The sequence below is a fragment of the Notothenia rossii genome (genome assembly GCF_949606895.1).
Source record: "Notothenia rossii genome assembly, chromosome: 11".
In the NCBI taxonomy this organism is placed as follows: Eukaryota; Metazoa; Chordata; class Actinopteri; order Perciformes; family Nototheniidae; genus Notothenia; species Notothenia rossii.
Genome location: NC_136910.1, coordinates 54,427,367 through 54,442,567, shown reverse-complemented (window position 1 = coordinate 54,442,567; position 15,201 = coordinate 54,427,367). Strand labels below are relative to the sequence as shown.

The 15,201-nt window shown below is 39.5% G+C and overlaps 1 protein-coding gene across 1 annotated transcript in view; it reads left to right on the top strand.

The window, feature by feature from the left end:
* Positions 1 to 15,201, top strand: part of LOC307024655 (transcription factor 4-like) — a 106,805-nt gene that overhangs the window by 16,620 nt on the left and 74,984 nt on the right. Inside the window, 2 exon segments of the mRNA XM_079658973.1 lie at positions 861 to 989; positions 2,497 to 2,546. Coding sequence (XP_079515099.1) covers positions 977 to 989; positions 2,497 to 2,546 — 63 coding nt within the window. The 5' untranslated portion in view covers positions 861 to 976.

The following is a 15,201-nucleotide window of genomic DNA, read 5'->3' as shown; positions in this document are numbered from 1 at the left end:
GTATTCTTGGTAGTTGCTAAGGATTGTTCAAATGTCCTCTCTTCAACATTTCTTCCAACATTATCTTCAACAATCGAGCGTACGTTCTGTGTTCAGTGTTCAATCTTCCTTCCTGTTTGTGCTATCAACATTGCGACGATCAATATTTCATTGTCAGACTTTGGCTATTGTTGGTACGTCAGGCTTTCCTCACAACACTGCTGACAACTTTCCAACGGCCCGCCAAACTACAGACTTCACAACGGACTTGCCTTTTGGATAATTCCAAATATTTTCGTCCCAACATTCTTGTAAAACCTTGTTTTCAACCGCTGTAGAATCGTACTGGGCTCGTTTTGTTTCAATACTGTTTTAGCAGGAAGTCAGCTGATATATATTTGTGCCATAGATTCCTTCCAAAAGTATTTTAATCTCGATTCCTTGTGATTGACCGCACAAAGCTTATCAAATGTATCAGTAGAGGAAAAGGACAATAGACATTAATGGTCTTGGTTTAAAGTGCTTGGTTTCCGTTTATTGGATTTATACATGTGTTAATGTATAAGCCATAGCATTGGATCTTTTGCGGTCATAATATATTAGACAGTATTTAATTGTGTCTTCATTTACATTATTTAATTTCATATTCTGTTCTTGTACATATCCCATATTCTATAGACTTTTTGCAATACTTTTTATATCGTATTTTTGTATTTTAATATACATGTTGTATTGTTGGAGGGGCTCAGGTCAGAAGAATTTAATTGCCATTCCTACACTCTGGCTTTGTGCATATGTCAATAAAAGCTTTGAATAATTTGACTAAATTAACAATGTTTCTCCTTCTTTCTGTTCCTGTCTGTCCGATGTTCCTCGACCAGTCGGTATTGGGGGGAGAGATGGGTTTGGGGAGCCCCGGCGGCGCGGCGTCGCCCACCAAGCCGGCCGGCAGTACTACCAGCACTACGGCTCCAACCCTCGGAGGAGAACGCTGCCGATGGACACCATGGGTGAGACGCGCTGACACTCTCATTATGTAGAAGCCTTACACTCACATAGGGACCTTCACATGAACGGGGATGCCATTGAACTGCTTCCTCCTTTGAGAGGCAGGGTTCAGACATTTCCTGGCCCCATTTTTACCCAAAAGCTTCCACATGTCATCATCAAAGTGAAATAATTTGTCTTTTTGAAGAATATACATTTAAAGGAAAAATTGCATAGGATATTTTAAGAAATACAGTCAAACGCTTTTTAAGTGTTATTGTTAAATAATAAATGGTGGTGTGTTTATGTTGGTTTAGATTTAACTTTGTGGTCAGTTGAAATAAAGGTGAAATACCTAATATTAGAAACATCCAAATGGGTTACATTCATTTGCACCATCCAACAAACCCTCCAGAATTCAAAACATCAATGAAGTTTATTCATCTCTAATGTTTATGTCGGTTTTTAGAGGCTGCTATGATAGACTCTTTAATAGTTTAACCCAGTACACATGTGTCTTTGGCTTCAGTGTAATGGGAGCTTATATCAAATAAACATATTATACCTTAAAAACACATTTTCTGTTTTAAACTTGAATATACAAACAAATTATTTTTAAGTTTTCCAACTTTTAGGAGAATCTAACCTTTTTAAGTACCATTATTTAAAAAGAACAATATAATTATATTACACAGTGTCTTTGAAATTCAACCTTTTTATAATTTGGTGAATTCCCATTAAACATTTCCAGTATTATAATTATTGGACTGAAAGGTAAAAAAGCATTTCAATAAAAGATAACTATCTGCTTTAACTTACACTTCTGTTTCCAAACTGAAACTTTTGTCAGTGACAGTTGGAAACATTTTAACCTGATCTGATCCAGGTTTTTCAGCCGTGTGTTTTCTGTTTAGAAGGCCGAGCATTGTGTGTGTGTGTGTGTGTGAGTGTGTGTGTGAGTGTGTGTGACCGTGTGCAACCATCCTGTTTGTCCCTGTGTCATTTCAAAGGGGACTTTAAGCAAAAAAAAATTATAATATAGGAAAGTCTTTTAAAAAAGCAGCACAATAGTGGCCGTGGTGTAGCCTTGGTAGCGCTAGCCTTGTGAGGACACACACACTGGGCCAATTTCCCAAAAATAAAAAAGCAGCCTTTCATTTCTCCATCAAAGTCACATCTTCCCAGTTAATAGACTGCTCCCTCGCTCCCCTTGAGAGAAACCCTGAAAAATAATATAGGCATGTCAAAAGCTGCCCTCCTTCCTTTTATTGCACCAAAGAGAAAAAAATCCACTCCGTCCTTTTTTTGTATTTTCTGCATCTTATTGTGTCGCGCATGTTTGCAGTGAAAGCTCTCTTTGTAAATATATCGACGGCGGTGGGAAAAGTGGCCTCGCACTTTCCTCTCCGGGTGATCGATGATTAAATCCCACACAAATAAAACCAGAAGCTCCTTTTAAAGGGAAATAAAAAGCCTCTTGGCCTGTTCAACCCCTCATGTATTGTTTTGTGGTTTCTTTTTCTCTTGCAGAGGTTCACCCCAAAAAAGTGCGGAAGGTTCCTCCCGGCTTGCCGTCCTCAGTAAGTGATAAGATAACTCTTTTTTTGTTATTATTCCTGCGCCATTATCGCTGTGTGTGAAGAATAAAAAGGGCTGCTGATGCTCCTGAACATTTGGAATCGCTGAGCTGGTTTTGTGTAAAAGACGTTGCCAGGCTTTGTGAATTTATCGTCGAGGTGAACACGATGTTGGACACAAACAGCTGATGTTGTTCTGTATGGAAGGAAAATGGAGGTGAATAAATCCCTCTTCTTTACACACAGGATTAACAGCATAAAACTATTTAAATGTCTTTGATCGAAACCTCAGCAGTCGATATGCTCGGCTGCTGCTTGGAGGTTTTTATTTTTCAGTTTTGAAGGGATGTGCTGGAAAACATGGAGTTTTTTAGAAGAAGTTGTTTTGTGAATTTGTGGAGATGAAGCTGATCCTGCTGTCGGAGCTCAACGCAAACAGCTGTTGGTTCTTTGTTGTCTGTTACTGTTGTTAGAATAACATTAAAGAGGTTCCTTCTAGAATAAACACTCATCCTTACTAAATAACACACTCATGATATACACTTCAATCAAAAAATGCATTAAATGTCCTTTATATAACAACTACTTTTATATATTTGTTATTTTTCTAATAGTACTTTAGAGTGTGTTTTTTGTGCATTTTAATTTATTTATTTTTATTTAAAACAGACCCCATGTATGGGTGCCTTCAAGAAGGATTGTTGCTTTTAGGAAAGCCATTTGTTAAATGTCAAATACAAGGACTTAGAGTATATGTTGCAGGGATGAGCGTGGAAACCGAGATATTTATTATTTGGTTGGCTCATTATTTTTGGCCTTCTGGATTGAGACTCTTTCCTTTCGATAAGCTGCTGGTTGGTCGACTGGAATATTAAACTCAGCATAGTCCCTTCAAGGTGGAAGAAACAGGGACATCTGTTCACGAAATGACTGAAGTAATGCAGAAAGTCCTTCACTTCCAAACACCCCACTTTTTACACATTCTCCTTCTTAATGTGTGTGTCTGTGTTTTATATGGCTGTAAACTGAATCTGTGTGTGTTGGTCGGACATGAAAACAACACGCTTGACGACACACGATGGAAATTAAATGATTCGGTAATTTCAGCTCTGAACAGATCATCCCTCGGTACAAGATGCATTTTCTCTCAGTGTGCAGGATCTCACAGAAATGTCAAAGCGTCAGTGTTTCCACCAGAGCTGTGCGTTGACCCCAGCTGTTTGAATGAGAAAGACACGAAGTAACAGCACGCTTAATAATGTTCATTTTTATTTCGATGTTTAATTTTGTACGTATTTGTTTTACCTTCTGGTGTTCTGGTGATATAGGCTTCTGTTGTCACATGTTTCGTGGTGAAGGATTTGGTTGAGTTTATAAATTTCATTTTCATTTGGTTTGGAGTTTGGCAAAATGTAGTCCATCGATTGATACTTAAAAAATCAAATATATCTTTGTCATCAATTCAATGTCACCAGTGCGGTTCAAATCTACATTCTCCAGCTCCTTACGGGTGATAATCTGCTGTTTTTGAAAATACGTGGGTGCCGTCTCACACAAAACAAGCAGGTATGATGTGAACATGCCCTCATAATGAACTAAAATCATCCATAGCTCCAGCTGTAGTTCTCATCAGATGTATTTCTTATTTTGACTTTGAGGTGTTTCACGAGTGGAGCGTTTTCCCCCCTGTTTCTGACCTCATTAATCTGCAGTTAACGATGGCTGAATGTGCGCCGTGTCAGCCGGCTCTTTGGCTCGGCAGGAGTCCGCCTTTCTGTGGCCTCGGCCCGCTTTGTCCGCGCTTCCTCCTCTCTTTCCTCCTCCTCCCCTGTCTGCATCAGCCTGGGGAGGGAGGGGGGGGAGGACAGAGGGAAGACGAGAGAAACAAGGAGAGGAAAAGTGTTTTTTTTTTTAAGGACAAAGCCGGGAGGTAGCGGGGTTTTTTTTGGAGTGGTTGGTGCTGTTTTTCTGAAGTGGACGAATGAGACGTTTTCAGTGGAGTAGGGAGACGTGATGTCATCGGGACTGCTAGTGTGTTTCAATTTTAATTTAACATGAGAATGGGAAATCCAGAGATTAACTAAAATAACAAGAAAAAGTTTTAAACATTCACAATTAAGGGTCAGCCGATCTTTAGGTTTCTCATGACTTGATTTTGATACATAAAGCCATGATTAGATTAAAGTGTAATTCCTGATTCAAAATAGATTCTGGATTCAGTGCATAGGATCTCCACTGTGCACTTATAATGCTTATAGGTATGACAAAGATAAATCTAAGACAAAATGTAACGTTTATTCATGCTAAACTTAAAAATAATAAAGAATTTTAACTATGTGTTTTTAGTATTTCTTAATTATCAGTGACTTTAAGGAGTTATACAAACATTTTTATTTGTACCTGAGCCTGTATCCAACAATTTGTGTCTGTTATGCAACTTTTATGCTAGTTAGCCATTGACCAGATGCAAGACTCAGGTAGGTGTGTTCAGGCAGAATTTGAGTTGGATTTAAGTTTTTTATTTCGATGGTTACCTCCCCTGCTAGCTTGCATCGATCATACAGCTGCTATCTGATTGGTCGCGTGTCGAAAGGTCTTCTGTTTGTAATTTGAACATTGAACGCAGCGCTCAGCGTCATTTCTGAATCGCCTCCATTGGACTCCTTTGTTGTTCATAGTACACATCACTATGTTACACCCACGCTTCTATTGGGTAGTGTCAACACATTGTACTTGATGTGGCTAAGGGGCGGGACATCTATAGTGGTTGACCAATCACAACAGAACCGTCCAGATTACCAATCAGAGCAGATTGGGCTCTGGTTTCAGACAGAGGGTGAAAAATAAAGAGCTTTTTGAACATTAAAACATGGAGACATGTCACAGGAGAGACACAGAATACAAATATGAACCTGAAAATGAGCTTAAAAGGCTCCCTTAAACCAGGGTTCATATAAACCAGTGGCACCATCATTGAGACACAGGGTGTGGACACCAGTCTGTATTTCTAGTGACATCTCGACCACCTCCCAAGGACTTATTTGCTGTATGAAATGGTGACACCGCTGTGGACAGACTCTCTGCGACGTCTTGTTTTGACGGCCATGTGACGCCGCTCTTGGATCGGCTCGCCTTGCCTTCATGTCTGCGGCGCAGTGAGAGTCTCTCTCTCTCTCTAACCCGCTCGGTTTTCCAGCCTGTGATGTGAGTAATCCTGCCGGCTGCCTGCCTCACATCAAGAGAGCCGGAGCAGGAGAGCACTCGCTGCCTGTGAAACGGAGAGATGGTTCAACTGCAGGGAAATACACTCAGAAGCACTTTCTGCTCACTTGTTGGCAACAGTATCAGTTGGTAAAGAGAGCAGGAACTGTACCAAGAGCTTTAGGGTTTCCTCTTATATTTTGTAAATGCGATCAATGTCTTTGGAAGCTTCTGTCACTTTTATTATGAAAGGGCATCACATTGCTGACGGCCATGTTTTGGGTTCAGCTTTAGGCATGGTGTTGAAGGACTGTCAAAACAGATATCTGTGTTATTCATTTTCACTTCTTTGACTCGTGTCTAGTAATGTATATGTGCAAACTGGAAATGCTAGTTGCTAATGGAAGTTGTTATGGTGCAACATTTAAAGACATGTAGGCTAAAAAACGGTGTAGCTAACAGATAGATGGATGATTATATCATCAAACATGATGCATGGTGGGAAACCATCTGGCAAAAATACAATAAGAAATATAAAAATAAAACAAGCTTTTAATGATTTTTTGAAAACGTTATTGTTTCGGACATGAGTAAGACTCTTAAATATCTCATACGACCCTGTCTCATTTGTGTCTTAATGGAGACGTGTTCTCTCCTAGATTACAATTTCCGTTTCAAACACTTTATTCATGTTGTAAATTAAAACAAGACAAATGGACAGGACTGTTTTCTTAGGTTTGGTCAAAAAGATTAAGGTTTGGTTTCAAATAAAAATAAGTATATTGGTTAAGTTATTGATTTCAAGAACGTACCTTCTATAAAGTCAACGTCGTAGACCTTTGTTTTTTGCATGGAACACCAACAGCTGTCTTCCCGATAAAAAATCACCAAAAACATTGCTTAAAAAATGATATTGACGATTGCAGTTTTGAGTATGGCAGAAACAATAACCTTTCATCCTATCCATTTGTAAAGGCTTTCACATATTATTCTTATATCAGGAATGGCAGTTGTTCATATCATATCGGGGGCGGCTGTGGCTCAGTGGGTAGTGTGCTGGACTTTGAATCAAGGGGGTAAAAAGTTTGAGTCCCACTGCAGTCAGCATGTCACTTCACCCCAAATTGCTCCTGTGGGGATCGTCCACAGTACTGAATGTGTGTAAGTCACTTTGGATAAAACCGTCTAACAGATGACATGTAATGTAATATCAATCAGAATTGAAAACGGCAGAATGTAAAAGTGAATAATACAGTTTGAGATAACTGTAAAGGGTCACAGTGTTTGGTAATGGTCGTGTTGAGGACTAATAGAAAGCATAGATGATGCGGGGTTTGTTTCAAACAGATCGTCTCTCGTTGGTGCTCTCAACTGTAGAAGAAAGCGGCATATGAGATGAGTTGTTGGGGATTGATCCTGTCACCCTGTCAGCTGCTCAGATCGGTTCCATAACGAGTGAGTCTACTCCGAGATTCCTGCTCTGCTGCTGAAATGTTTTTCTGTTTTTTGTCTCCGGATGGTCCGGCCTCCAAACTGCTGCCAACTGCGTCTCTGCTTTTATTCCAGCTCTCAGCGGCCGACAGAGATGATGTCCCCTTTCTTCTGTCTCGTTTGTGCAAACATTTGAATGATCTTTTAACGTAAGCATCTATTTCGACAGTTTGACATTTTACATATTTTGAGTTTTTTGTAACATCAGTTAGGTGGAATTTATTTTTTAATTCAGATAACATTTAGTATAATTGTAGTTCCAATTTAACGAGTTCTCAAAGTAACATTTGTATTGGAGAGGTGAAATCCATATAACTGGACATTTACTGAATTACCTTCACTTCCTGTGAGCTGCTGATTCACAAATTAAGATTTTCTTTGCTCTATTTGACACCTCTTCCTTTTGATTTAAATATTAACAATAGTATTAGTGTGTGTACGTCCTTATTTATCTCCACTATAACTGATACATGAACTGCAGCTGCTCACTATATAGTTAACAACACATTTACACAGGATGTAAATCCCTTGCTAATGTAATATTTGGGACACGTTTTTCTTATTTCGTTCAAAATGTATCATTTCAGATTTGTATTTTTTACATTGAGAAGCACCATTTTAATTTGCATGGATATGAGTAAATATAGTATCTGTGATTTGTTGAACTGAGTGTTATTTAAAAAGACAGGGGGTGTATTTTGTTGGACGCAAAGCGGGTGCTTAACAAAACCTCAAAGAATCTTTTTTAATAAATGAGTATTTACATAGTGTGTTGTATTGTATTACATTGCATGGATTTAGACGCAACTTCACTAACACATCATGATCTGCAGAGGGAACTATTTAGGAGAGAAATATGATCAAATCTATAGATGTAGAGAGAAAGAAGGAAAAAACTAAACAGAAAGGGTTGAATGTATAAAAGTAATATTCTTATACGTCACAGATTAACTGATGATACACTCTGTCTTACTCTCACACACACACACACACACACACACACACACACACACACACACACACACACACACACACACACACACACACACACACACACACACACACACACACACACACACACACACACACACACACACACACACACACACACACACACACACACACACACACACACACACACACTCTGCCCAGCCTGCACCTGCTCTCTGAAACACAGCTTCAGAGGAATGCCTGCAAATGTGTGTGTCTGTGTGTCTGCATTGTGCCTGGATGCCTGTGTGTGTGTGTGTGTGTGTTCCTAGTTGTGTGTTATTCTACACACACATTTCTTCCTGCCTCTCTGTGTTTGTGCTGTGCTTCCATTCGATGTGCAGGAATTTTTGTAAACAGGGTTTTTTGCCTCCTCCGTTCTTAAATAAATCCAATCGACAAAGCTCTGTCCAGACGAACTCGCAATAACACAATTGAAGCGCAGTCAAGGCCAATGGGCGAACAAACACACACACACACACACACACACACACACACACACACACACACACACACACACACTAACAAGCAGCACTACCTTTCTGTCCAACAATCCTGTGTACACTTAATTATAAAAATTGATTTTCTGAAAATATGAATTCCAGTTCAAAATGTAAAAACGTTTTCAGTGACTTCAATAGAATAAGGGGTTAAGACTTAAGGCTAACATGCTTGGAAACACCTGTGTATATTTAAAAAAGCAACACCTGTTTACGTGTACATTAGGTATTAGTGACACTTAAAGATGGGGTAGGTAAGTTTGAGAAACCGGCTCGAGACACTTTTTGTTATATTCCATGGAATGCTCTTAACATCCCGATAGCAATGAATATCTGAAGTGCTTTGAGAATAAATCCATAAAAAAATGTCATCTTTGGAAGCCGTGGCGCTGTAAAAAGCACGACCAATCATCTGAGCCGGCCCGGCTAAAATAACTGGATGGCCTACCTGCCTGTCAGCCTTCCATCTGTGCACAAACTTATCTCGTGCCCTCATTGGTCATGTGCGCGTTCGTGTGTGTTGGGGGAGGGGCTCTGTAAGGAAGTGGCAGATTCTTCCCGGCTGTGTATTTTTAAATTCTAGCGCACTCGAGCTGGTTTCTCCGAAATGACCTACCCCACCTTTAAATTGTGGTAAAGCTGCAATATATTTGTATGGCCACTAGGGGCAGCAACAACTAAACGTGAGGATAAATACACCGTATTCACTTATAAAATATATCTTAATTTGACTTTAAAATGTGAGTTTTTCGGCAGTTAGTGGAACTTTATTTTGGGAGATGTTTTTGCTGAATGTTTAAGAGACTAACTTTCTTAGTTAATGCACACTTTATCTGCTAGATTCAGAGATGTTTAAGTGTAATTTTAAGTTTTCAGTGGTATTTGACAGCATACATAATCTTCAATACGTTTCATTGTCTCACTTGCTCTTTCTGATGACTTCATTGGATCTCTGGGCTAGATTTGAAGGGTTAGACATGTGCATGATGTATTTATGTGCATTGCATTTCCACTTATTTAAATGTAAACATATTTAAGTGCTTTTTCCACATGTTTATTTCTTGCTGGTGAACACTTCATTTAAGGCAAACAGTCCTGTCTGTTTTTTTCACGTCAGATCGACTGCACACGCTGGGTCTTTTTCTTTTTAATTAATTATTTCCCCCCCCCTCCCCTTCCTTACTGTCTCCCGTGCTGCAAGTTCGTTATTGTTGTTTGTCAAATTTACTTTGCTGACTTGATGATTTACTTTGAGAAACAATTAAACGTCACTTGAGAGGAGAGCGTGGGATGTCTTTGTAATCAAAAGGAAATTAGGCATCAGTTGTAACATTAGCAGGTTGCAGAGTGCCGTCTCGCTCCTGTTTTCTTTGTGGTGTTGGGAGGATAACAGCGTTTTATCTTTAGATATGATTGTTTTGGTTAATTTGTTGTTCGGGCTCAGTCTCCAGCTAGTCTTCAGAGCTTTGCTAATGCTGACTGAATACACACACACACACACACACACACACACACACACACACACACACACACACACACACACACACACACACACACACACACACACACACACACACACACACACACACACACACACACACACACACACACACACACACACATATACATCAAGATTATCTCCAGACATGGATCTAATGAAACCAGGAAAAGGCAGCTATTAGAGCAAATGGAAATAAAATGATATATAAGTCAGCATTAGTGTCTTTAATGGTAATTTGTATTCCATAGACTCTTTCCTTTTTTAACTCAATTCTACACACACACACTTTTTTACGCTGCCAGATTTCACCCAGGAAGCTTTTGTGGAGATGATAACAAATGAAATATAACATATACACACTTCAGATAGTTGATGAAGTTTTCATTCGTATCTTCATATTTTCCAGCTAAGTGGAACCTGCGTATGTAGAATTGATCATTTTACATTTTTAATTAATCTTATCCAATGAAGTTTTTTATGATGTAAAAAGGACTAAATGCTCTTATTTAAATGTATTTTGAATTGGAAATGCATCAGATGTAATAACCCACAGCTGATGCTTTATTCAAAGAACATATATCCTTCACTCTTTCCCTAAATCAATAATATATTTCCCCCAAAAAATGTTGTGATTAATTTAATATATTCAAGCTCTTAATTTCCTTTATTTCTAACAAGAGAAAGCTTAAGCAGATATGGTTCAATGGTACGGGATGATTAGGTGACTTAATTTCTATAGAAACGTGGATTGTAGAAGTGTCTCAATTGTAAGATATTCAATAGATAATGTTATTATTTATTTTCTTTAACAAATTCAGAATTTCAAGTTCACACGCACCTTTAATTACTTTGCAAAACATTCTGAAACAAAGCACAACATGTACAACAATCTCTATTCAACACTTCCTTTGACGTAAATCCTGCATTGATGATATTAACATAGGAAAAGCAATGTTTTAAAGTGTCAATTAGCAACTTGTTATACCAAAGACTAACCTGCAGGGACCACAAACTGCAATACAATCTCTTTTTTACCTGAACACATCATTAAGTAACTTCAAACTGAGACGTCCCACCAGCAGCAGAGGTTACCTTAGCCGACAGTCATTCAAAGTTTAGTTAAAGCAGACCCCAAAAAGTGTGTTCAGACCCTGAACCGATGAAGTCCTGTCAGCGATGTGACCGGGGCGATCTGATCTCTCCCATCTCCGGATATTTCCTCCCTCTCCCCCCGCCCCCCACCCCTCTCTGTCCTCGGCTCAGATGTGGTTTTGTTTAAAGTCGACAGCGTTAATTAAATTAAGCCAGGTCTTGCAGGAGGCACAGTGGAGCCGGCGGTCTCTGGTGGGCCGAGGGGGGGGGTGGGGGTCTGGGAGGAGGTTCGGTGAGCCACACTGGCCCCTTCAGGTGGGCCCAGGTACCACAGGAGCCATAGAGAGGACCAGCACACACTCAGCCTTATTGGTTATTTTTTGAAAATCCATATTTTGTGAATTTTAACAAAGTGTGTGGGTAAGGGGAGAAAAATAGTTACAAATATTTTGTGTGTGTGTGTGTGTGTGTGTGTGTGTGTGTGTGTGTGTGTGTGTGTGTGTGTGTGTGTGTGTGTGTGTGTGTGTGTGTGTGTGTGTGTGTGTGTGTGTGTGTGTGTGTGTGTGTGTGTGTGTGTGTGTGTGTGTGTGTGTGTGTGTGTGTGTGTGTGTGTGTGTGTGTGTGTGTGTGTGTGTGTCTGCTCAGATTAGCAGTGTTGCACCGGGCCTTGGCAGAAGATGAAATGAGAAAGAGACTAAAGTGAGGGAGGGGTGAAAGTTCTTGTTAAATACTAAAAGTATGGATTGTGGGCACAGTATAATTATTGGCCTTCAATTGAATAGATATATTTACAGGTGCAAACGCCCATCATGATGCTAATGTGTATTATCATCTCCTGGTAGCAACACTTTATTCTCAATCAGTGCTACAGGTATAATAAACTGCGGGTCACCATAGCAACAGTACTAATGCTTCATGTTACACACTGACAGGTGATGATTTGTCAAACTTGTTTGTTGGTAAGTGCTCATATAAGAGAGTAATAATGCACTCTTAGGAGTTCTGAGATAAAGCAGTAACTAATTCAAAATGCTTCAACAATTTCAGACAGTTTGATTACGAAATTCTAGTTTTGTAGCAGATGTGTGTGTGAATGTGTGTGTGCATAATGTGCGTCGATAATCTATCCTATTTGCTTGGCTCCCGGCCCCTAAATGTCCCACACGGTGCATTAAGCCGCCATTTTGTGTCAGATGGGAAACCTACTAATTGAACAAGAAGGCAACGGTTAATGTGAAATATTTCAAATGGAAATATAATGCAGGCAAGTTTATTTATATACCTTTCAACACAAGGCAATTCAAAGTGATTTACAAAAGTGAGAACCATTAAGAGCATTATTGGGATATAAAGCATGGTGAGGTATAAAGTGTGGACAAGCTCATCTCCCACAAGTGTACGGTAGTTGCTATCATACCTAATTAATAGTATTCTGTCTTGCTCCCAAGATAGCTTATTGGTTACTGTTTACACTGATTGCTGTCAAAGCTGGGCAGGCACACATTTTGATAAATTATAGCAACATTCCTCACCACTAATGGCCTGTCTAAGGTAATGGTCTGGACACATCCTTGGCACTTGTTGGTCAGTTAGTTATGAAAACAAACCTCTAGCCTTTGCTTTAGAAGTTGATTTTCTTCCACTTCCACAACTTCCTCATATCTTCCAAGGCTTCTTGTCAATGAAATAACCTCAGCCTGTTGCCTTTCTGTCCTTGTGAGGACATTTGGCTTCCACAAAGACCTTTCTCTCTCTCTCACACACACACACACACACACACACACACACACACACACACACACACACACACACACACACACACACACACACACACACACACACACACACACACACACACACACACACACACAAATGCCTGCTGCAGATGTGAAAGTTCCCTGGTGCATTCCTCAGCCCAAACATTTGGCTGCAGTAACAGGCTCTCTGATTTGCTCCAACACACACACACACACACACACACACACACACACACACACACACACACACACACACACACACACACACACACACACACACACACACAAATGCCTGCTGCAGATGTGAAAGTTCCCTGGTGCATTCCTCAGCCCAAACATTTGGCTGCAGTAACAGGCTCTCTGATTTGCTCCAACACACACACACACACACACACACACACACACACACACACACACACACACACACACACACACACACACACACACACACACACACACACACACACACACACACACACACACACACAATAATCATCCTTAATTTGTGGTGACAAAACTAATTTGAGTTGATGATAGAGTGTTTAACATTTCTTAGTTGTCCTCCTCGGATTCAAAAAATGTCAGACACAATTATGCTTAGGTCTTTTTCCCCGCTGTAGTTTCACTTACGGAGTAAAATAACTTTTTAATATTCATTCATCTGAGAATACACTGTTATAGCTGACTAGGATCACTGGGTATTGGCATGAATAAATTATTCTTGAGATGTTCAAAGAGGCTCGAACACCATGACAGAGAGAACTGCCATTTTTAAAGCAGCCATATTTTCTTCATGATTTATTTAATTTGAGTTGACGTTTGATTTTAAGTGTCAGATGTCAGTTAGTCTTTAAATGCTACACATTGTTTGGATAGCGCTGCTCGCTGACAGCTAAGATGCTGTGTGATTTTAACTTGACAAGCTGTCAACACAGTTCTCTCACAAGGAAAAATGAATTCGATATCACAGGAAAAACAGAATGTGACAGATATTTATCAGCACTTATCAGGAAGTTGCTGAATTTATTATGAGTCTTTAAGCAAAAACAACTACTTTAAAAGTTCTATATTGATCCTTATCTGATGCATAGTTTGGAGGTGTACCTGTAAGCATATACTCTAAATATGGAATAACATTTGTATTTAGAAAAAAACAAACTCCATTGTATGAACAAAATCAAAAAGTCCATGAAAATAACTTTCAGAACTTCTTGAAGAAGAACACGATGGAATAGAAAAAAGTACTTGCAATATTTGTTAAACATTATAAAAAGTCTTTCAAAAATGTTGAGCAAAAGAACAAAGTTAATTAGTACATTTGAACTTGAGAAAGAAGTTACAAAAAACAAACAAAGAACGATTCTAATGAACAGTTTCAGCTGTAACAAAGACTAAGCCATCTCAATTTCACACACACACACACACACACACACACACACACACACACACACACACACACACACACACACACACACACACACACATACACACACACATCCTGCCGGTGTGGATCAACCGCATCTTTACTCGTTGTCATTCTGAGCACGCTCTGTGTAAAGTACACCTGAAGTCAAATCGCTGAGCGAGCCGTTTCTCAGCAGCAGGTCGCTCTGACTGAAGCTCAGCAGGAACTCAGCAGGCGCTCAGGGACAAGAAGCTGAAGTCAAGTTCTCCTGGTGACCGCTGCACGCCTCCTCGATGAGTCCACTGAGCTGATCCTAACTTTGTGATCTGGAAAGTGTAGTTTGCGTTCGTAAACAGTCAGTCACAAACTTGACCGTTCTTAAACTCAGAGCGCTGTTGGAATGAACCGTTCACCACAGTAGAGGCAGGGAGTGTGTGAAAGTTACTTTGTTTCCAGACTATTGCTAAAAGTGAATCTAGCTAACTATAAGGTGACCAGATTTTCAAAATTAAAACCGGGGACATTTTGAGTTTTGCGGTCAATATATCATTAACATATCCAATTTTCTTCACTGTTAAAGAAAAAAGGGGGAAAATTCTGGTTCAATGTAATTCGAACATTTGAACGACGATAGCTCAAATATGAGACTTCAAAGGTCTTTTATTTTGAAACTGTATATCAGATTGTCCAGATTCTCTCTGAGTGATTAGATTGGGTGTCC